The sequence below is a fragment of the Haematobia irritans genome, chromosome 5 (genome assembly GCF_050003625.1).
Source record: "Haematobia irritans isolate KBUSLIRL chromosome 5, ASM5000362v1, whole genome shotgun sequence".
Taxonomy (NCBI): Eukaryota; Metazoa; Arthropoda; class Insecta; order Diptera; family Muscidae; genus Haematobia; species Haematobia irritans.
Genome location: NC_134401.1, coordinates 69,624,082 through 69,649,653, shown reverse-complemented (window position 1 = coordinate 69,649,653; position 25,572 = coordinate 69,624,082). Strand labels below are relative to the sequence as shown.

Here is a 25,572-nt window from a genome sequence, read left to right as displayed (position 1 = left end):
TATTTCAACCGATATTTTCTTCAAATGGGTCTTACAACCAGCCTCCCACAGCCCTCCCATGTGAGGTGCAGAGGCAGGGATGAAATGCCATTCCAAATTTTGGTGGCCATAACGAACAACTGCTTCAGTTCCGACAAGGACTTCACAAAATATGCTTTTATTTCTCGGTTAGCACCCACAAAATTACGACCATTGTCAGAATAGATTTTGTTAGGAGTCTCGACGGGAGACAAAGCGGATTAATGCAGCCATGAAAGCTGGGGTAGATAAATCACTCACAAAATGCGTATGTAGTATTTGGAAATGCGGCAACCACGGCCGGAGAAATTCTTCAGGTCAAATGGACCCGCAAAATCCACACCCGTATTCAGGGGGTAGGGCGGCAATAATTTGGCATTGCATAGCCTTTCGTGCCAATAGGCAATCCTTACAGTTATGAACACAAGATTTGATCAAGTTTTTCGCTCGTAAAATCCAACACTCAACATTAGCTGAGGTCCTCCATGCAGAGTCAATTTATGGATAAAGCGTACGTAAAGTTTAGCAAAACTGCTGTTAGGAGACAGAATTACTGGATGTCGTCCACTATATGACAGTGACAGAGTGGAACCTAGTCGGCCGTTGGCTCGAATGGGTTTATCCTTATCGAGAAACGGGGTAAGAGTTAATAACGGACTTTTAGAGTGAATAGGTTTATTCTGGGACAGAGCACAGTGTTCTTGGGGAAATTTCATCTTTTCAGACAGAAAAATTAAACGATTTCTCGCAAATGTCAATTCGGTCGACGTTATACGACAGCTGCTGAACTTCGGCCTTTCCTCAGAGGAAGGATTTGTAGCATGAAAAAATCTAAACACATACATATGCGATGACATGAATCGCCCGGGAGAGGCCAGAAAATCGCTCAAGTATATCCTTGAAATCTGCTGATCTGGCTTGGCTTCTAGATTCGTATCAGAAATGGTTGCGCTCGAAGGCCAAACCCGATCCTCTTCTTTTGACCATGGTGGTCCCGACCACCAAAGTGTATGATCCTTCAACTCTGAAGTTGTCCCCCCCCCCCCCCCGGGTTTCTAGGTCAGCGGGGCTATCACCAGTGGAAACGTGACACCAACAGTCTCACACTTTGTCCTGAAGTTTGGCAACTCTATTTGCCACGAAGGTTGTCCACGTATATGAAGGTTTCTTCAGCCAAGCGAGGACAATAGTTGAATCGGACCATACATAAAGAGGCCGATCATGGACATTAGAAAAATGTTTATCAATTCTGCTAGAAGTAGAGCTCCACACTCTAGGCAGAGAAAGTTTTTTAATAGGCGCGACTCTTGATTTTGAGACAAGTATGTTAGTGTGTATCTGGCCACAACACTTTACCCTGGCATACAATACAGCTGCATAAGCAAGCTCCGAGGAGTCACAGAATCCATGAAATTCAATTTCGCAATCGGGGGGTATATCTAAACCAACGAGGGTTATTTATTTGATCAATATCGACATATTTTTGTATAAATGACTTGCATTTCATTAGAGACATTGGTTTGAAGAAATCATCCCACTCAATTTCATCCAGCCATAACTGTTGCATAAATATCTTCGCGGTAATTATAACCGGAGATAACAAAACCAATGGGTCAAAGAGCCGCGCAATAACCGACAAAACTTCCCTTTTAGTAAAAGTTTCCTTGTCCTTTAACTTTTCTGAGATAAAATATCACTCTTGGCATTCCACCTGATTCCCAAGGTTTTCGCCGAGCTTTTCTCATCACAATCCAGAAAATCTTCACTCAATAGAGTGTCTCGAGGCAAGCTATTTAAAATTTCTTTGTTGTTTGAAGTCCACTTGCGAAGTTCAAACCCACCAGATAAAAGAATCCCCTCTAATTCTTTTCTAGCCCTTAGGCCCTCAGAGACAGAATGTGCGCCTGCAAGCGCATCATCAACATACATATTGTTTCTTAAGATCGTTGACTCCAGTGGAAATCTTTTTTCCTAATCTTCGGCTAATTGGAGCAGGGTGCGTAGGGCCAAATAAGGCGCAAAATTTACGCCAAATGTTACCGTTCTCAACTGGTAATCTCTAATTTCACTTTCTGGATCTGATCTATATAAAACCCGTTGGTACGGGGCTTGCTTGGGGTTTACAAAGATTTGCCGACACATCTTTGTGATATCTGCATTAAAAACAAATTTGTACAATCTCCAATTTAAAATTAGGGTCACTATGTCTTTCTGTAAGACTGGCCCAATATATAATAAGTCGTTCAGACTTTTCCCTTCGCTGAGGGACATGAGGCATTAAATACCACTCTCAACTTAGTGGATACACTCTCGGGCTTATATACACCATGATGAGGCAGATAAAAACAAGGTTTAGATTCTCCCTTTGGAGCATCAACAATTTTCATATGTCCCAGAGACAAATATTCATTGATCACGTAATCATACATAATCTTAAGTTCAGGCTTTCGAGCCAGTGACTGTTCATTTCGTAGAAATTGACTTAGATCCATATATCTGTTTGAATTACTAAGTGCACCCACTTTTGGGTCAGATTTGAATGGCAAGTCGACGGTGTACCTTCCCGTCACATCTCGTTTAACAGTGGAGCGAAATATGTCTTCACATATTTTATCTTCTTCAGAAATTCGTGATTCCTTTGGAAGTTCTTCGATTTCCCAAAATCGAGACAGATGCTTATCTATTGACACTCTTGTACAATTAGCGATCCGAGACACATTCATCGAAGTCTTATTGGACGTTGGGCCAGTAACGATCCATCCAAAGACCGTTTTCTGTGGCATAAACGAACCAAGAATGCCGTGTTGTACTCTATTGAGTAAAATTAGTGGATATAAATTTCCTCCTATGAGGATATCAACCGGACCACTAACATAAAAATGTGAGTCAGCAAAATTTAATTTAGGCAATTGTGAAGCAGAAAAATTATCAAAAATTATACATAGACAGCAAAAAATCCACAAAATTTTCGAAAAAGATTTCTCTTAGCTCAATGTACCGATTTTTAAATAAAATCAGTGCAAAAGAATCTCACGAAATGGAAAGGAACAAATTTATTTGATAATAAATCAGCGCAATATCTCATATGCAATAACGAATTCTTGCTAATACAATTCCAAATATTTCACAAAAGTACGAGGCAGTTTTGTTAATTATATGGCGGAATGTATTTGTAGTATTTAAATTGTCGAAGGGAAACAAGAAAATGTGGATTTCAACTCGTGATTAAATACAAAGCTCTTTAACTCAACAAAATATATGGCGAAATGGGGAAATTGTTTTCCGAAAAAATTGCATTCCATTTTGTTTTAGCCCGCTGTGCTCATGAGACATTGGATTCAGTGACCTGTGTCTTATCTATTATTGTTTTATTATATAGGTATTTCTTCACGCTTATACTTCAAATAATTAAATATTAAGATTCTCAGCTTGAGACAAACGAGACGATGTATATCAATAATTTAGCGCATGCAAACTTCCATCAAGAGACATTAAAATTACACCAAAATTTCAAAATTATTCGCCAAAATAATTTTCTAAATAATCCGTCGGATGTGGTGAAAATAGTTAATATTTATATAATTGTTTACTATAAATTAAATATTTGCGAGGCACTTTTAAAAATTTATTTTATTCGATTGCTTCATTCACAACAAACATTTTTTCAAATTTGAGACAATTGAGCCCACTGTACCCAATTTCCAATTTCTTACAAAAAAAATATTTTACTTTTACTTTCTCTTAAGGCAGAATACGTCTTCCTTTATATTCTCTTCAATAGTAATGACTCTACTGCGCAGCCAAATGATCACGTATGCCCAATAACATCAATACCAAATGTGCAAAACAAATCCCAGTAATGCTTTGCTACACCACAGTGTTACAGATTAAAAAAAAATTGAGACAGTTGGAAATTTTAAATTAAAACAATTTTTATGTAAAGCCTTCTTTGAGAGCCTCTTTTGAGTGATTCGTGCTCCATACAAGTGTGCGTACTCAGGTATATAAAGAACTTTATGTAATTATATTTCTCACAAAACGGACATAAACTCGTTTTGTTAATCGACCAAGAAACAGAGAAAATATTTTAAATATACGTACGTATGTACTTTATGCATAAGCAAAAATAGCAACTCGCCGACTTGTCCTTTGACAAGTGTGCTAATAATATTTTCTTCAAGAGACAATAACTTAATTCGACATATTAGAATTGATTTCATTTCACTGTGCTACGCTTCTTTCCAACCATCGAACATGCTTCTTTCCAACCATCGAACATTCCACTATGAGTGGAATACATCAATCTCATTTGACTGATCTCTATGACTCTCATTGCATTCCACAATGCAAATCATAGGCAAACGAAGAGACATAAACAAAGTATGAAAACAACCACCAAATTTTGCAACAGCCGGCAACGTCACCAAAATATCCCGGTTGAGAACAAAAACAAAATCACTGGCTGTGCCTTTTCATGTATTTGTGCGTGTGTGAAGCAGACTAAAAATGTTGACGTTTGCCCTTGAAATGAAAGGACCTGCATCAACAAAGTATGCACATGAAGCAGCCACAAAATATAACTGTATTTATTTACAAAATATTCTAGAACATTTGGGAATATTTTTTATGTTTCTTTTCTTATTGGACTATGCCAAAAATTCTGAGGCAGCGTATAAAGCGACAATTATGTGACTTTCCATAGGTGCAGCAACAGGGGCAATGTAAATTCTTTTCCACACTCAAAAAATTATATTTGTACGTACCTTTTCAAGCTTACTGACCGTAGGATCGCCAAAACCGAGAAGGACCCTATGTTAGGGTCTGTCCCCAACTCTCCGGCCTTATTATAGCAACTTGGAATGGAAGGTAATATGTATGACACGCTGGGATGACTTTGTTATTAATCGCCTTGCAGGGGCAAGAAATGATTGATCTTCTCCTTGTTTGGTCAGAATAACACTTCTTTTTATTTATGATTTTGTTCGAATTCACTTCTATGGCTTAACATTTATTTCTTTGACTATTGTTTGTTTCCTTGTTTGCCGCTAATTTGTTTTTTAATAATTCAACGAGTGTACAAATCACTGTGGATTTTTACCGATTCACGCGGTGATGATTGTCTTTTTTTAAGTTGGTGTTTTCATAAGAGCCGAATTGAATTGTCTTAGGTTTAAGCTCCCCACATTAAGCTGATTGTTTTTACTTTAATTAACTATTCCTTTCTTCTTTATGACAGGCGCATGTCATAGTCGCTACGCGCAACGGCGGCAAACAAAGAGTAAGGAGGGCAGCAAGTTCACGCATGTAGGGATACCATATATTAATCACTCGTACATATAATAGGTCATTCACCCCTACTTGCGTGAACAATGAGGCTCCATTTGGACTATATCAACAGAACTCTGTTTAAATATGGTGAAGAAAGACTCCCTTGTAGATTTACACAAATAATCATACAGAAGGACGTGTTTTGGGTTAAGCATATAAATGATCTACTTGAAGAAATGGAGCTGCCACCAATAGAACCAAATATGCCTCAGATTACATTCCACAGTATCGCTAGTTTCCTGATAAGGTAATTAAATGAACGGAGTAGACAAAGCAACATTCAAAAACCGTTGCAAAGATATACAGACACCAATAGAACCAAATATGCCTCAGATTACATTCCACTGTATCGCTAGTTTCCTGATAAGGTATTTAAATGAACGGAGTAGACAAAGCAACCTACAAAAACCGTTGCAAAGATATATAGACACCTCAATCATACAAAAGGATATCTATATCTCAACGGTCAATACAGCACGAGAGATATTACATGGATCCTGAAAACAAGATGCGACCTTAGATATCTTAATGGTAATAGGCGCACTATCACCGAAAAAGACAACAGACATTGAACGTTATGTAGCCTAAGGAAGTACTAAATTGTGGAGAAACTGCAGATTAGAGAAAAATGATAGCTTAAAACTGCATTAAATTATAGGCAACTTATTACAAACGAATTCAGATTATTACACACTTCATTTCGAATATATTAAAACCCTATCGTTCGCTTTACAATACAAATTAAAATATTACAGTTTATGATCTAGTTGACGACTAAGGTCATAGCCGTATATATTAAAATTTTGTCAAAAGTTAGAATCTACAAATCATATGTTACGTATAATTATATTATATACAATTATCCTAAATTTTAATGTAAAAAAATGTATATAAAATGTTGAATGAAAGATACACTACTACTAAAGACCCAGAGGTACAACGAGAATAGGATGGCTATGTATTTTGATCTTAATCTGATTGCTCCTGTCATCAGCATACGTTTTATGTTCTTGTTTGTGACTATCCCTTTATTATGACAACGTACTCCATTTTTATACCCTTCACCACTACTGTGGTACAGGGTATAATAAATTTGTGCATTTATATGTAACGCCAAGAAGGAAAAGTCTAAGACCCATCGTTTAGTATATCGATCGTCTTAGAATTAAATGTCCGTCTGTTCATGTATTTTTGTGTGCAAAGTACAGGTCGCAGTTTAAGTTCGATCGTTCTCAAATTTGGCATAGGGTCGTTTTTTGGGACAAAGACAATCGCTATTGATTTTGGAAAAAATCGGTTCAGATTTAGATATGGCTGCCATATATATTTATCCCTGATCTGATCATAATTGGCGTGGTTATCAACCGATGTTCTTCAAATTCCGCACATCCGAATATTTTACGAACCTCGAAAAACTTCCAAAATATCAGCCAAACCGGTTCAGATTTAGATATAGCTTTCATATATATCTTTCATTCGTTTTGTTTTGTTATTGTTGGTTTTTGTTCTTTAATCATTGTTGTTGTTTTTTTATTTCAGCTTAAAATCATACATTGACTAAACTACAAGTGTAGCTTTTTTACTTTGCCAGCGGACTTTTGAGTCTTTCCACGCTTCGGAAACGGTTCAACGGTCGCTGTCCACTCAGCCGACTGTCGTTTGGACTCAGGAGTTTAGTGATCGAGCCATGTTTCATCCATTGTCACATATCGACGGAAAAACTCGGGTGTATTACGAGTTACAGCTGCAAATACCGCTCAGAATCATCAACACGTTGTTGTTTTTGGTCAAATGTGAGCTCGCGCGGCACCCATTTTGCACAGAGCTTCCGCATATCCAAAGACCAAGACGTTCCTTTGACATCTTTAAGGCCTCTGCTATCTCGATCAACTTCATTTTACGGTCATTCAAAATCATTTTGTGGATTTTTTTGATGTTTTCGTCGGTAACCACCTCTTTCGGGCGTCCACTGCGTTCACCGTCCTCCGTGCTGATTTCACCACGCTTGAATTTTGCATACCAATCAATTATTGTTGATTTCCCTGGGGCAGAGTCCGGAAACTCATTATCAAGCCAAGTTTTTGCTTCCACCGTATTTTTTCCCTTCAGAAAACAGTATTTTATCAAAACACGAAATTCCTTATTTTCCATTTTGTTCAAATTAACAAAAGTTGCTTCACAAAAGACGCTCTATCTCACAAACTAATTGACTTACAGACGTCAAATTTTGACACGAATCATTTGAAGGTTGGTACTCTATAAAAATAATATGCATTTAACACTAGCGACGCCATCTATGTGTCAGACCGGGGACTTATCAGCCAACCTGTTATAACGCAGTCGAAGTGGCGATGTTTTTTATATGTATACAACGTAACGGGTTTTACTTTTTTTATGAACTTAATTCTTAAAACCTAATATTTTTAAATAAAAAATTTTTATTTTATTTATTTTTTATGAATAAAAGTCCTAATTTTAGAAGTTTTTTACTATGTACACGCACATACATACATAATTAAATGGACTTAGGAGTAATTATGAGCAATTTTTAATTCGGTTTACGTCGTTTCGATTAACGTCGTCAAATTCCGGAACCAATCACGACGTAAATCGAGGGATTACTCTACTCTAAAGTTGTTGAATTTATTTTGATCATTTAAACCAGTTTTTTTATATCCTTAATTACTTTTTTTTCTGGTCTGTAACTATTTTAACTCTAACGATTATATAAACTTGTTGTATTCATGAATTTACTTTCGAATTGGTTTACCATAGTTGAATATATAAATAAATACTTCTACTATGGCTAAAATTCGTATAATTTTGTAGAGAATGCAGTTAACTTCTAGGTTCAAAATACTGACCCCACTTTACCAAAATTTTGTAAACAAAAAAAAATAAATTGTGGGGTCCATATCTTGCGGACAGTAATCGATGATACAGCAAAGAAAAAATCATCGAAATCGGTTCAAAATTGCGGAGTTGAGGTGAGCAACTTTCAACGCCTACAGGTCAGCCCGTGGACCCACTAGGGATCCACAAACTTGCAACCTTTGAGGAAACACCTCAGTTTTCATACAAAGAAAAAAATTATGTTTCAAAAGTTGCAGAATTATTTCTAAAAAAAGAGATTTGGAACCACTGTGTGTCGTGGGCAGAGATGGCCCGAGTAGCATTTTTTTAGTTTTTTACTGTCAAAAAGTTGTAAACGTCGAAAACGTTATATACCTGTATAAAACGTAGTAAATGTCAAAAACACCTACAGCATCCTTAGGTTTGATTTCAAAAACTATGTTTAATATCCTTAGTCATAGAAACGTCATATTGAAGTATTTTAGAATTTTTTGATAATAATATTTTGAAATTTTTACTCAAATGCAATTTGCAAATAGCAGGCATAAACGTTTGAATGCAACGCGTTTTCAAATTACGGAAACTGTGAAAATTGTTGTAGCACAAATCGGATTTAGGTACTACGTATGGGTGTGCAAAGTACCAACCATACAGATTTACAGCCTGTTTCTGTATGTCGTTCGAGCTCTATCGATCGACTGAAATGCCAAGAAGCAGCTGATTTTTGGTTGTAAATTCGGCTGATTGTTTCCATTTCAATCGATTGACAGAGCTCGATCGACATACAGAAACAGGCTGTTAAATTTATTAATTACTCCGAATTTAATACGGTTATGTGAAATCCAAAGTAGTACGCCTATTTGTACAATTTTGTAATAAGGAAAAAGGTATTTTCAAATCAAGTAAAACATAAATGGTTCTAAAAAAAAACTATACTGTCAAAAAGTACTTATATTGCAAAAAAATAAGTGTTTTACGAAGGTTAACATTTTCTTTTAATGAAACGAATGCCGATACAAAAATTGCGAAATTACGAAATAAACGGTTCTAAAACAAGTGTACTGTACAAATTATTATATTGTCAAAAATTATGTATTTTCACAAGGTTTACGACGTTTTTGACGAACGGTAAATTACGTCGTAAACGTATGTCAAATACCTTACAGTTTTCGACAGACCATCTCTGGTTGTGGTGAAAGTCCTGTATATGGACAAGTCCACAAATATTTCTTTCCGGGATCCCCTATCGATTTTTTTCACTTCCGATGCAGTCATTTTGGACAAGTTGGACAAAAATGGGCGGGCCACGCCCCGTTTTGCATCTTCATGTTCAAAACCCCAAAAATGTCGAAAACATTACCATTTTTACCGTTTTTTCGGTTTCCCGACTACAGCTTACGAACTATTAAAATTTTTACCAAAAAAATTAAAGTAAGATATGTAGCCTATAAAATTATAAACAACTTTTAGTTCATACGAATAAGTCTTCACAATTAAAAACTTAATTGACAGTCAATTAAAAATTAGTTGATCCAATTAAAAAATTAATTGATACTATTAATTTGTGTGATTGATTTTTATTTCAATTACAAAAATTTTTGAATCAATTAAATTTTTAATTGAATATTTTTTAAAACTGAATTAAGATTTTAATTGGAAAAATTTTCGTGAAATTTTTTCTGTGAGTTACTTTGGAAACCTCGTTTATTTGAGATAAATATACTAATATTTTGGCATATATCGGGGACCATTCATATTTTGTGAAAAATATTTAACTATTTTTACTGCAATGAGGACGAGACTTTGAGTACCATTTTCAAATTCGGAGGAGAAAGCAATTAGGATTGCGTGTAAATGTTTCCCATGGCATTTGATTTCGGCTTTTCGGCATGAAACCCATTTGAAGCAAAAACGTTTTTTTTTTAATTTTGTGTTTTTATTCGCTGCCAAGACGCATGCAAAGGACTTATTCATAACTCAAATCAGATTTTAAAATGTAATTCCTATAATATAATACGAATCATTCTTAATTCCCAACAAAACTCAAAGATTTCAACATATTTAAACCTGAGCGCTTCTGAAAAAATATTCATTAGCAGTCAAATGCACACAGTTTTTCCCATGGCAAAAAACTGGAGATTTCTACAAACAATCACATGTAAAAATTTCCAATGACACTTTAAAACAATTTTAGTTTTACTCCACGAGAAACGATAAAACTTTTCAAAATTTCACAAACCCCAAAAAATCATAACTACGAAATACAAACGTTTAGCAAATTATATTTGTATATAGTTAAACTACACTAATAGAAAAAGTTTCGTTATATTAACGAAATGTGTCGTTGGAAGTGAGCCAATGAACACAAATTCGTTAATACAACGAAATTTTTCCTATATTATATATCATGTTAGCCTGATACCGAAACAGGCAATTGAGATCCAAATGCATTATATCTAATTATACAATTATTTTTCGAGCTTTATGGACAGATATAGATTAAGGAACATGGTTAATAGATCCATTGAAAAGAAAACGCCAGATACAAATCTATACACGCCTGGACTGTACATGTTTCGGTTCGGGCGAATGAACCTTTCCACAGCCTTTAGTATAGATCTGGCTGGGAGAGATAACTCAATTTTGGGCCCTTTATGCTAACTCCTTATGGAGAAAACATTTGGGAAATTTCCTCTTACAAATTGAATCATCTTTTTTCCCACTGTACATCATCTTTTCATATAACTTACAAGTCCCTTAATCTTATTTTTAATTCGTTTTGTTACATAGTAATGCAACAACACGAAATTTATTTTTTGATCTATACTAAAGGCTGTGGAAAGGTTCATTCGCCCGAACCGAAACATGTACAGTCCAGGCGTGTGGTTCAATTAATGTTTTATTTCATAAAAAATTATAAAAAATTAGACATCAAAATAACTCGACAATTAATTTATAATAAAGCAACTAAAAGTAGTTCCACACTTTTCCCAGCAAAAAAAAATTGGGAGTTGTTCTAAAGGCACAACTTTAAAAGCACTTCCAAAAATGTCCTCACAAAGAAGTTAATTATTTTAACTACACAAGAATTTTTTTTACTTAGGTTTTTCATATTTTAATGTGTAATTTTTTGTTTTCTTTTTTTTTCAAATAGTTTAAAAAAAGAGTAACAACAAATAAAATGGTACAAATTAGTCAAATTGTGCCACAAAAATTATAAATCCTATATAGAAAAATCAATAATTTTTCAAAATATTCTAGGGAAAACGTTTCAAACCAGCTTTAGAATGCATTAAAAATTATAAAAAAATATAAAAATTATTTAGTTGGGAAAATATCACAAAATCTTTTAATTTACATTCAAAACTCTGAATTCGGATCACACCTTAAGAAGTGATGCAAATCTATTGCAACGGCTGTTGAAACGGTGGACATTTGTCCTATGACATGTTCATATTACATTCATCGCTTTTCCGCCAACGTTGCACCACTTCCGGACCCAAAAAGAACATTTTCACTTCTTTTTTGGCGAAGTTTTTTTGAAGCATTATTAAGATATTAATTTATGAAATAATATTTTTAATATCAATTACTATATTTTTAATTAAATTGACTAAACCAGACTACACAAAATAATAAAGGAGCTTTAGTTATTAAACTAAATCATAAGTTCAACCACAGATTAATTTAATATATATCAGACTTCAAACATTGCCATCGGCAACTGCTACCACAACCCAAGTAATTCGATTGTGCATTAAAGTCTTTAGCGGATCTTTGTGCGGTTGTATATACTTGTTTAATTTTTATAAAAATGGAAAATCGTAAATAGGTTTTCAAATTCTGGGATGCTAAACTTTTTCTGGGGGGGGGGGTCTAAGCCCCCTCCCCAGAGGCCTTCCTACGCTTATGAACAGTGTCCTTCATAGTTTGCAATCAATTTCGAGAAGTTTGCACCTTTTTTACCAATCGAAATCGCCATAAAACATAAATTGTATAAAGAGCCATTTAATTAAATAACTAAATGTTTTTTTTAGGTATTATATATTTAACGATCAACAGCGTCGTCAAAACAGCATATTGTCAAATAACGGTTCACTGAATCAGCAGGTGCAAGGCAATTCTCCACAAACAAACCAACCGCAATGCAGGGATGATTCTCCTTCTACACAAGGGAATGTGCAAACACAGCAACAAATTAAAATCAAGTCGAATGCATCTCTGGGCATGCTTAGTAATTCAGGGAAAATAACGAGTACTACAAAGGAATCTCCGAAACACAAACAAGATGAGGAAACTAAAACAATAAAGCAAGAAGGTCAAAAACCAACAATGGAAACGCAGGGTCCGCCGCCTCCACCAACATCACAATACTTTTTACATCCATCGTATATAGCTCCAACACCGTTTGGATTTGACCCCAATCATCCTATGTATAGAAATGTGTTGATGCCGCCAACATCGCCGTACAATGCTGCACCTTATCATCTACCAATGCCAAGATACCACACCCCCGAGGATCTTTCCAGAAACGCTGGACCAAAAGCTTTGGACGTACTGCATCACGCTGCCAGTCAGTATTATACTACGCACAAAATACATGAGCTCAGTGAACGGGCTCTAAAATCTCCAAATAATGGAAGCAATAATGGATCGAATACGGCCAAAGTTAGTGTTTCCAGTCCAACATTAAGTACTGTCCATCTCCCTAATATGAGTACAAATTCTCTTGGACATCACTCAAACACAACACAGTCACCTCAAACAATTACGTCAAATTCCAACAAGCAAGACGTTTTAGGACAAAAAGCACTTTGTGGGCCCATAGTCGGAACAAATGTAGCACATGAGTTACAAAAACCACCATCTAGTTCTGGATCCCCCATAGCTTCAAACAGCGCTATTGTTACCGCTAGTGGGAGCGGCGCAGATTCACGGAGTCCCCCCCCACAGAGGCATGTGCACACCCATCATCATACCCACGTAGGACTTGGTTATCCAATGTATCCTGCTCCCTACGGAGGTGAGTACCTTAATATTTTATAACTATCAGACTATGAAGTAGTAAATTGTAGCTTAAGAAACAACAAAATTAAAATAAAATAAAATGTACCAAAAAATTACAATAATGAACAGAAACAAGATAAGAATTAAAAAAATCTACACAATAAATATAGAACAGGAAGTTATTTCAGAACATCTTATCTATTATGTGCATTTACGACTTTGTTGTACAAAGCACACGTAGTAAATGTAATGATATAATGATATAATGGCTTATTTATTAACCTACCATTACACTACACTTGTAAAGTCGTTTTCTAATTTTGAAAACATATCAAAAAAATTTAGGGGCTAATTACTTTCCAAAAACACCATTCCAGTATATTGTCGTCGACAATTCACATAGACTTATTCTCACTCGCTCTAATTCAGAGGTATTCTCATTTAGTTGAACTCCCATTTTAGAGGAATATTTTGCTATTGGAACATGTTTTATGTTATTGCCCTAAATTTTATCTCATTAGAAAAACAATTGCGATCCATTCGAATTAATTTTAGTTTATATATTAAGCAACATAAGTAAAATTTTTAAGTTTTTGAAAAACACATCATTGTATAATAAAACAAAGAATATTATCTATAAATACAAAGAATAAATGTAATAAATTCAGAGCTTAAGTCCTTAGTTGTCATAGCCATTAAACTTGTTTAAGTTATCAATTTTAATTGTAACTTAATAATGAATAAATAAATATATAGATGAATATTGAATCAAACACACTTTCTCAAATAATTGTCCGTACAACAAACTGTTAAAGCTAAATTTCAATGTATCTCAGAAGTTGATAAATTTGAGCTGTCTATAACCGGTTTGCAAATTTAGTGACATTGTTGTAACAGAGGTTGTTGTTGTAATAGTGTTAATTTGACGCCATGTGGCCCTTGATTACTTGACACACGTCAGCTACGCTGCTGTCAATCATTGATAAGTTGGGGCGGCTGCACTTGCTTGCTCTTGATGGAGACAAAATTATATGTATCTCCCGCGAGAGAAGCAAGTGGCAGTCAAGTCATAGTCTCAACCTTTTCTCTGTGTGTGTGTGTTTGTTTTTTCAATGAGAACAAAGCCACTGAAGCATAAACTTCACCTTTCCCTCCAATATAATTTCGGTGTACTCTGCAAATACTAGTGTCTTCAATAAATCATACTACTTGATTCTATGCAACGTTCATTTTGAGTGCAATTGCATAGATACCACGGCAGAGTCTTAAGAAGCTACTCGAATGCTTTTTCCGAAATAAAAACAAAATTAGCTTGTATGTGATAATACCTTTGTCGACAACCACGATATAATTCTGGCAGTTAATTCTGGATGTATCGGTGTAATAATTTTGTTTTATAGGTTTGTACCCGAAATAAAAAAATACTATTATTTTTTTATTTATATTTTTTGTTGTAGCTTCTGCTACCCTTTATTCATTTTATCACTTTGGTTTTTACCAATATTTAATTAATTTTTATTTTGTAGCTTCTGCTACAACTTTATTATTCTGAATGAGTTTTATAACTGAAGAATTACAATTTGAGTTTTTATGTCTTTTGCTGATTGATTGGGTTGCATATTCGTAGACACTTGTTAATAAGAATTTGATTGCAAATATATGGCAAACGGAAACGTATGTTTATGGAATATGAAATGTATGCAATAATTAGTATTAAGAAAGGCAACCATCAAATTAATACATTATTCTATATTATAATAGGGTGGGATGTAACCAAAACTCCCCTTCCGTTAGATTGAGGCTCCGACGAAATTTGCAAAATGGTTGCTTTTCTTTTACAAAATATAGGTATGGTAAGTAATAAAATGATCAAGATGTAAATTGTAGTGCTATTAGTAACTAAACTTATTTTTTGGGATTTATTTAAATCAGTAAAATTATCTTCACATTTAATTTGTTTGATATATAATCTTCTAAATTAATTTCAGTAAGTGTTTTATTTTCCTTAACTTTAGTTATTAGGTTTGAAAGTACAGGTTTTTCTTTGTATGAAAATTTGTAGTTGTGCAATTTTCGAATACAATTAGGAATGTAGAACTAGTATTTATTTTACTTTCCTTAAAGTTACAATCGTTACTAAAATTTTTAAGTTTTTAAATAAAATTACTCCTGTTTTTATTTCTGTTGTTTTAGACTTTATAAACGTACAACTTGACATATTTGTTTGTATAATACTTTTTATACAATTGTCGTTAACAGTTTACAAATTTTTATACATGTTAGTGGTATTGGGATAAAATACATTTCTATTACTATCTTTGTTGAAGGAAACGGCAACTTTTGTTTCTGAATAAGTTTCGAAATTATCCACAATTTCTATTTCTTTCTCGTCTAATATATGTCAGTTGGTATCACTCCTAGTTTGCTCGTAAAAATTCCCCTACCTATGTCGTCTATGTGTTTTTTAGTAAATTTATGTCACTGTCTATCTGATAAACATGTCTAAGGAATACAACTTCGTCTTCTAAAGTAGATATTTTATTTCGTATTTCATAACGAAATTTATTAATGTACTTGCTAACGATGTATTGTTGTCTATTTATATGCAAGAACGTTTATTTGTCCGGAATTATTCCTGATGTCCGTTGTGAAATTTATTATTGCCGATTTAATTTCTCTTTCATCGTCATTATCCATATTTCCTGTAATAAATTTTATACCTTTCCATAAACCGTTTATGATTCCTCGTTTAGTTCTGAAATGTGGAGCTAGGTTATCTAATTTTGATTGGAGTAATTTAAAGTTCTTTTTGGTTGAGTCGAGTAGTGGTAGTAAATCTGATAATGGGTTGTCTAATGATTGAATATTTTTATATATAGTTTCTGTCGTTTGATAATAATTTGTTAGGTTGATAAAGTAAAATATTCTGCTGTAGTGGTCGATCATCTGTATATCTTTTTCTTTAATAGGAATGTAACCTTCGTTTTCTGTGAGGTCTTGTGTTTCCATGATTTGGAGGTGAGCAACATGTAGATTTAGGAGAGTAAATATTATCGTTGATGGGAGTTTCATCTGTAAAAGAAAATTAAATATTTTTTCTGAATTAGATTAGGTTGGATATTTACAATCCTTTTCCTTTTTATTTTGTTTTGTATTAGGATGTTGTTTGTGTCGTAGGGTTACAATGCTTTCTTCTTTTTATATGTGATTTATAATATTTGTAATTTCCATCTGTTATTACATGATCATCGTCTAATTTGGAAACGTTCAATTGTCTGAATTTTGAGTGGTTTTTACCGCCTCTTTCGTCTTTTATATAGACTTGACCGGTTTGTATTTCAATATTTTCTCTATTTTTATTAAGTTTTTCTATGGTTTTTTCTTTTACTTTGATTATTTTTTCTCTTATTAAGGGGTATTCGTCTTCACATTTTTTGCCGTTTTTAAAATCAATTGGTTTTTTACTTGTAGTAGAATGGATTGTGTTATTATAATATATCATTATTCTATAAAAATAAATTAATGATTTTTTTCAAGCTCGAGGCCTTTTTTGATTATTTTATTTATTTTCCCAATATTTCGCGATTGTCATATTGAATCGCTTCTTCAGGGGATCTACAATAGATTTTAAGAAATTACATTTCATAAATATCACAGTATTAAAAAAAATATAAAATTATAAATAAGTCTATAAATTATTTTCTTTTAGTCAATAATTATCATAAATAAGTCTAATAAATTAATGTTATTTTATAAATATCGGACGGATATATTTACATCACATTTTACAAGTACCAGGCGAACAGAAAATTAAACAGTAATACCACAAATGATTTACATGCATAATATAAACAACACAAAATACTTAAAGCTACTGTAGATTCACTACACTCGTCGGCTGTATGTATTGCATTGAGTTGTTTCTATTATTGCACGATGATCACTACCATGTATTTGTTGTTTTCTTTTCCGAAGTAAATGCCTGTAACATTGAGCGATGTTCTCTGTGTCAACTTTAAAATTCATTCGTTTGTTTGCAGGTACATTGTTTATATGAAGTGTCTCTAATGTAAATCTTTTGTTGTAATTGTTCTCTCTTTCTAATATTCTAACATCGTCAAAGTTTGAGTAGTGGTTGCTCTTTGCACAGTGGTCCGCTAGTGCTGTTTTTGTGACATTTGAACTGGTGCGCAATTTTATATCTGACTTATGTCCTGACATCCTTGTTTTCAGTTTGTTTTTGGATGTTCCGATATAAACCTTTTTGTATTGTTCATTATTATTTCCTCCACACGGTATTTCATATATAGTGTTGTGTTTTTCCATTGTGGGAATTCTGCTTTTCATATTAGAAAATAATTTTTTAACTGTATTATTTGACTTATGTGCTAACATACATAGGTTTTTGTCAAATATTTCAGAATTTGTAACCCTTTCGGATAATTTATTAACATATATCAGTGATTTGTAGACTTTTTCTTCGTTTTTGTTTTTTCCATGTGTTTTTTCTATAGGTTTGAAATTTTTAATTAAATTATTGATAAGATGTTTTGGAAAATTATTGTTGTCCAAAATATCTCTAATGATGGATTTATTTTTCGAGTGGTATTCATTGTCACTTATGTGTAGCACTCTATTTATAAGATTTTTCGCCGTGTTTGTCACTATACGCTTCGGGTGTTGTGAAAAATAATTCATAATTCTCCCCGATGCTGTTGGTTTTTGGTACCAATCTAAGCCAAGTTTTCAATTTTCTTTCTTAATAACAAGTGTATCAAAATATTGAATGCTCCTTTCTTTTTCCACTTCTACGGTGAATTTTATACTTTCAGTGAAACTATTTAATGCCGTCAAAAATATCTTCTATTGCATCTTCCTGAACCACAGCGAAGAGATCGTCCACATATTTCGTCACTATTTAAGGATTTGTTGTCAAATTTTCCATACAGTTGTCAAGTAAATATTCCATACCTATAGCTACAATGGGTGAAGCCGGTGATCCCATGGGTAACCCTCTCTTTTGTTTGTATATTTTTTCTTCGTACTTAAAATATCTGTTTTACACAATGCAAAATATTACAATTTTCATAAACATATTTTTTGTGATACTTGTATGTTCTTCTAATTCTTGCCATCTACTTTCTATAATTTTCAAAGCCAAGTCGACTGGTATGCTAGGGAATAAGGACACAACGTCAAAGGATACCAATTTTCCCCCTCGTGGGTAGTCAAATCTTTTATCTTATTTTTGAACTGAAGAGAACAATAATTTTCCAAAACATCTTATCAATAATTTAATTAAAAATTTCAAACCTATAGAAAAAACACATGGAAAAAACAAAAACGAAGAAAACGTCTACAAATCACTGATATATGTTAATAAATTATCCGAAAGGGTTACAAATTCTGAAATATTTGACAAAAACCTATGTATGTTAGCACATAAGTCAATTAATACAGTTAAAAAATTATTTTCTAAAATGAAAAGCAGAATTCCCACAATGGAAAAACACAACACTATATATGAAATACCGTGTGGAGGAAATAATAATGAACAATGCAAAAAGGTTTATATCGGAACATCCAAAAACAAACTGAAAACAAGGATGTCAGGACATAAGTCAGATATAAAATTGCGCACCAGTTCAAATGTCACAAAAACAGCACTAGCGGACCACTGTGCAAAGAGCAACCACTACCCAAACTTTGACGATGTTAGAATATTAGAAAGAGAGAACAATTACAACAAAAGATTTACATTAGAGACACTTCATATAAATAATGTACCTGCAAACAAACGAATGAATTTCAAAGTTGACACAGAGAACATCGCTCAATGTCACAGGCATTTACTTCGGAAAAGAAAACAACAAATACATGGTAGTGATCATCGTGCAATAATAGAAACAACTCAGTGCAATACATACAGCCGACGAGTGTAGTGAATCTACAGTAGCTTTAAGTATTTTGTGTTGTTTAGATTATGCATGTAAGTCATTTATGGTATTACTGTTTAATTTTCTGTTCGCCTGGTACTTGTAAAATGTAATGTAAATATATCCGTCCGATATTTATAAAATAACATTGATTTATTAGACTTATGACAATTATTGACTAAAAGAAAATAATTTATAGACTTATATATAATTTTATAATTTTTTTAATACTGTGATATTTATGAAATGTAATTTCTTAAAATCTATTGTAGATCCCCCGAAGAAGCGATTCAATATGACAATCGCGAAATATTGGGAAAATAGATAAAATATTCAAAAAAAGACCTCGAGCTTGAAAAAAAATCATTAATTTATTATTTATTATAACATAAAAAAGGTCGAAGAAAATCAAGGAAAACAATAATTATTCTATAAAGTTTTTCTTCAACAGACTCTGTGTCCTTATTTGGATCATGTTTTAATATTCGTATATGCTCGTTTATTGTGTTGTGAAGTCTTTCGACATCAGAGTTGGAAGTGTGGTTATTATATGACGTGTAATGGATATCGATACCTTGTTCCCTTAGGAATGTCAAGAGTGGTAACGCTTTGAAGCCAAGTTTCTTGATATTTCTTGATATTACCTATTGTAGAAATGTATATTTTGAACTCAATCCAAGATCTGTTTCTAATTTTAATAGCTTGGGCATGTTTGGAAAACTTGCCGATAAAAGTTAAAAACAAAGTTTTATTGATAGAATAGAATACATCAGCTTGAATAATTTCTCCTGGGGCTTCGGGAGTCTCTGTTATTTTGAACTGCTGTTTAATCGGATTTCTATCATATTTGTCATTGTTGCATATCTCGCAATTGTTGATGAATTGGTTAATGCGTAACTTCAAGTTTGAGTGATAAATATTTGTTTTCAATTGAGCGAAATGTTCGTTTATTCCTCTGTGGTTATTTTTAGAATACTCCATTTCCATTCTTTCGCAAAGTTCATTTTCATCAATGATATCTTGTAGGAAAGTCTTACATCTTGTAATTTTGAAGTGATGCTCTTGAGAGTGCATCAGCATTACCGTTTAAAATTCCTTTATTTTATTTCATAATCGTATTCCTATAATCTTAGCCTCCATCTTACTAATTTTGAGTTAGGTTCTTTAATTGAAAATAACCATGTCAGAGGTATATGATCTGTTTCGATCAAAAATCGTCTACCGAATAAGTACGGTCTTAATTGTTGTGTGGCCCATACGATGGCTAATAATTCCTTTTCGATAGTGCTGTAATTTTGTTCGTGGTCGTTAAGTGTACGACTCGCATAACAAATAGAATGTCCATCTTGTGATAAAACCGCTCCTAGTGCGAAGTTGCTGGCATCTCTTTGTAATGTACATTTTTTATTGAAGTCGGGATACGCTAGTACTGGCGAGTTTACCAATAGCCTCTTTAAGGTTTCGAAACTTTCCTTATATTCCTGATCTTCAGGATTAATACATGAATCCATTTTTAAATATATAGTCATCGGCCTTGCAATTTTTGAGTAATCTTTTATAAATTTTCTATAAAATCCAGCTAATCCCAGAAATTGTTTAATTTCTTTGGGAGTAGTAGGAAGTGGAAATTTTTGAACACATATTATTTTATCCGGATTAGGTTTAATACCGTTTTCGGTCACAATATGCCCCAGAAAATTGGTTTCTCTTTTCAAAAATTCGCTTTTGTCGAGCTGAATTTTCAAGTTGACTTCTTTCAGTCGTTGGAAAATTTTGGTTAAGGATTTTATATGTTCCTATAAGGAAGTAGGGAATATAATGATATCATCTAGATACACTAGACATATCTTGTTGATGAAATCCCCTAATACGTTGTTGATTAATCTCTGAAGTCAAAGGGCATACGAAGGAACTCGTAATGACCGCCTTCTACACTAAATGCTGTTTTGGGAATTTCTTTTTCGTGAATTTTGATTTGGTGGAATCCTTTCGCTAAATCTAATGTTGGGAATGGGGTATTTATCGTCTATAGTCTCCTCGTTCAATTTTCTGTAGTCAATAACGAGTCTCCATTTCTTCTTCCCACTCGCATCTAACTTTTTCGGTACTATCCAGACTGGTGCTGAATAAGGTGAATGACTATTTCTTATATATTTTTTTGTCTAGCATTTCTCTTATCTGTTTCTGAATTTCTTGCTTATGTATGTAGGGATATCCATACGTTTTGTAGAAATTGGAACATTATCGGTTGTTCTTATCTCATGTTTGATGGCATTTGTGAATGAGAGGTCACTTTCATCAGTGTAAAAAGTACTCCTGTATTTTCTGATTATCGGTAGGAGTTTCCGTTTTTCTTCCTCATTTAGATGAGATACTCGAATTTGATCCATTATTGGTTTATTCGGGGTTTCGGTTTCCTCATCAATATCTTGGGTATAGAAGTTCTATTCTGTAACTTCTGTTACTAGCGGAACATCTAAATTAAATGGTTTATTTAAATCTCCATTTACTTTTACTAGGGCGTTTATTTCATGGTTATCCGCAAAATAATCTCCTTCTATTATCTCGATGTCTCCATTACCTATAAATGTTTGAGGACTATAAAGGGTGATACGGTCAAAATTTGGTCACGGGATAACGCGTGTAAATCGGTGAAATCGTTTATTTAAAAAATCAAATTAAATTTCTTTTTCAAGTTCAATTAGTATCAAATTCAGGAAAAATATTCAGTTAGGCTTTCGCTTTTCCAAATCCGAATTGCCGGGCCTCACGCTTGACACCTGACACCTGATTTTGTACAGGCACCTTGTCCACCTTCTTCGCCGCAGAAAGCCAGTTTGCCTTGAACTGCTGCTCGTCCTTAGCAGTTTTTTGGTCTTCTTTAGGTTCCGCTTGACAATAGCCCAATATTTCTCAATTGGGCGAAGCTCTAGCGTGTTGGGAGGGTTCTTGTCCTTGGGAACCACCTGCACGTTGTTGGCGGCGTACCACTCCATGGCCTTTTTACCGTAATGGCAAGATGCCAAATCCGGCCAAAACAGTACGGAACAACCGTGTTTCTTCAGGAAAGGCAGCAGACGTTTATTCAAACACTCTTTAACGTAAATTTCTTGGTTGACAGTCCCGGAAACTATGAAAATGCTGCTTTTCAAGCCACAGGTACAGATGGCTTGTCAAACCAGATAATTCTTTGCGAACTTTGACAGTTTTATGTGCTTGAAAATATCTGCTACCTTTCCCCTTCCTTTTGCCGTATAAAAATCCTGTCCCGGAAGCTGCTTGTAGTCGGCTTTGACGTAGGTTTCGTCGTCCATTACCACGCAGTCACACTTCGTCAGCATCGTCGTGTACAGCCTCTGGGATCGCGCTTTGGCCGTCGTATTTTGTTTATCATCGCGATTTGGAGTCACTACCTTCTTGTAAGTCGATAGTCCGGCTCGTTTTTTGGCTCGATGCACGGTTGTAGACGATACACCCAGCTTATTTGCGGCATCTCGGAGAGAGAGGCTAGGGTTTCGCTTGAAACTACCGGCAATTCTCTTTGTCGTCTCAGCGGCTTCCGGTTTTCGATTTCCCCCCGATCCAGACTTCCTGGCTGTCGACAAACGTTCCCTAAACACTTTAATTACATTTGTAACGGTTGATTTGGCAACTTTTAGCGATTTTGCCAGCTTTGCGTGCGAGTAGCTCGGATTTTCGCGATGCGCGCACAAAATTTTGATACGCTGCTCTTCTTGCTTGGACTGCATTTTGACAACTGAAGAGTGAATTCCAAAATCAAAATAGGAGCAACATTCTACACACACACACCTTCAAAATGAGGGGTGTTCAGGTTTTTTAAATGTAAAATTAAAAGAAAGTTTATATTGACCAAATTTTGACCGTATCACCCTTTACACTAATACTTCTTTTTGGTTAACTGGCAAAGTGACTTCGTGTGTACCAATTTTTTCAAAGCAGTATTCCGCTTTTTCGTTCAAATAGTGAAGTGGGATTCTATTCTCTCCAATGATTAGCATATTGTCGCTGAAGCTTATTGTAGCTTTAAGCTCCTGTAAAATATTATTTCCTATCAAACCGTAGTATTTATGGTGGAATTTACAAACTAAGAATTCTATCTTTTCATCTAGATTTTCACCGAACTCTTTGAATATTGGAACCGATACTTTTTCTTTTATTTGTATATAGTGTAAAAGTGTTTTTATATTTATAGTTTCACATGGTATTTGCCATTTTTGATGGCATAAACCCGGATTAATTATGGAGTTGGATGCTCCAGTATCGATAATGAATTTTAAGAAGCCTAATTTTGTTTTAATTGCTATATACGGAAGTTTGCCGTTGAGGCTTTCTGCTGAAAATTTTCTGCAGAATTTACTTCCATTGGTTCTGGAGCCATTTGTGCTTGGTTATTTTTGTTATTATATCACTTTTGATAATAGTTATTGTCTCTAGGAAATTGGTTGTATCCTTGATAGTTCCTAAAGTTATTAGTGTTGTTACTATTTCTGGTGTTGTTATTGCTGTTTTGGTTAGTGGTTGGGTAATAGTCATTTCGGTTGTGGTTATTGTAGTTATTATTCGAATTATTTCCCTTATACCTTCTCTGTTGATCTTGATTGCGTTGGCGTTTTGTTACATTATGTTGTTTATTTTGGAAATTAAAAATGCGCCCATCTTTCCCCATTTTGTTGTTGTTTTATAAAACTGAAAAACATTGAAACCAAAGAAAGTGATTCCAGTTTTGTTGTTGTTTCGTCTCGTAAACAAAGAGAAAAGGCGCTTTAACTTGTGAGTAGATAAATAAACAAACGTCATCTTACTCTACACTCAACTGTGTTGGCTCGCAAAACTATTCTGCTTTTGCTTTATGATTTGATTAAAGCTCATTTTAGGTGTTTTTATTTATGAATTTTAGGTGTTTTTATTTATGCCTAGAAGTATACTTTGATTTTTTGTATTATACTCGAGTGAGTATTACATTTGAATCCAAGTCTGAAATTATATATACTAAATTAGTAAATCTTGAAATTATCTTGGAATCCATATCCTATCTTTGATATATCAAATAAACTTTTGAGATGACTCGCCCAATTCCATCGTGTCGTATAACCAAATTAGATGAACAAATGATTTCTTGCTGGATTTGTTCAACAAACTTCCATTCAAAGTGTACGCAATTGGCAGCACGTACCATAGATAACTTACGTGAGGATAAGGGTCTTCGGTGGTGCTGTGAAAAGTGCAAACTGATTGATGGAGAGTTTTTTTTAATTTTTTTAAGAACTATAGAGCTAGACTTGATAACATTGCAAATGATTTTAATTTAGTGTCGGATCGCTTTAAAAGATTTAAGAACATTCTGGATAATTCATCTAACTTGGATTTGGCTTTACAATCACCAAATGAAAATTCTAGAAAAAGAAAGAAATCTAAAACTAACGAAAATTCTTCGAAAAACGAAACTGAGACAATTTCTCCGGCACCATTGTATTCTAATACTATAACGGATTCAGATATTACCACTCCGACTAACAATACTGAAATAAATCATTTAGCTGTTCCACCCATTATTATTACCCCGTCACATTCTGCCACACTGAATAGTGGAACATTCATGGCGCCAGCTACTGTGCCCACTGACACTAACACTTTATATTCCCCTTTCAATACGCCTACAAATCAGTTACATGCTGGTACTGCACCAAAACCATTAAGAGTCTTACCGCCAATGAAAACTATTTTTGCTGCTCGTTTTGCTCCAGAAACAACTGAGGATGATATTCAATTCTACATTAAGTCTAAACTGAATGCAAATGTTGATGTCAAAGTATCCAAAGTACAATTTATGGAGAGAAGGAACAAATCATCATTTAAAATGTTTGTGCCTGAGGACATTTTTGTGGTAAACCCGAATTTCTGGCCTTACAGAGCTGTAGTTCGTGAATTTGTTTTCAAAGATAGAGTTGCCCGTTTACCTCCCCGTACTGTCGAGCCATCATAAAACTGAATACAACCCTGTCTGATATAAATTTTATTATGGTTTATCAGAATGTTAGGGGACTTAATACCAAATAATGTAATGTAATTTATACACTGATAGCTTTGGCTTTCATTACGATTCAATTATATTTACTGAAACCTGGTGTCCTAATTGCTGTCTCTACAAAGTATGTTTCGTCAAAACTTGATATTCGAACGAACATCAAATTGAGTATTTGGGAGTGAAAATAAGGTGCGGCTACAAAGTTTTGTTTGTAACTTGCTCCTATATTCCTCCAGGGTCTTGTAACGATGTTTATAATGCTCATTTGACTGCTATCCGATCGGTCATGGCTACTTCAAGATCCTCTGATTTGATCGTTGTGTCTGGCGATTTTAATCTTCCATCTATTACATGGAATTTTTGTAAGGATATGAATCACTCTGT

General features: G+C 34.1%; 1 protein-coding gene across 1 annotated transcript in view; it reads left to right on the top strand.

The window, feature by feature from the left end:
- LOC142239791 (uncharacterized) overlaps window positions 1-25,572 on the top strand; it is a 188,182-nt gene that overhangs the window by 72,218 nt on the left and 90,392 nt on the right. Inside the window, exon 4 of the mRNA XM_075311556.1 lies at window positions 12,237-13,222. Within this exon, the coding sequence (XP_075167671.1) occupies window positions 12,237-13,222 (986 nt within the window). The remainder of the gene's footprint in view (window positions 1-12,236; window positions 13,223-25,572) is intronic.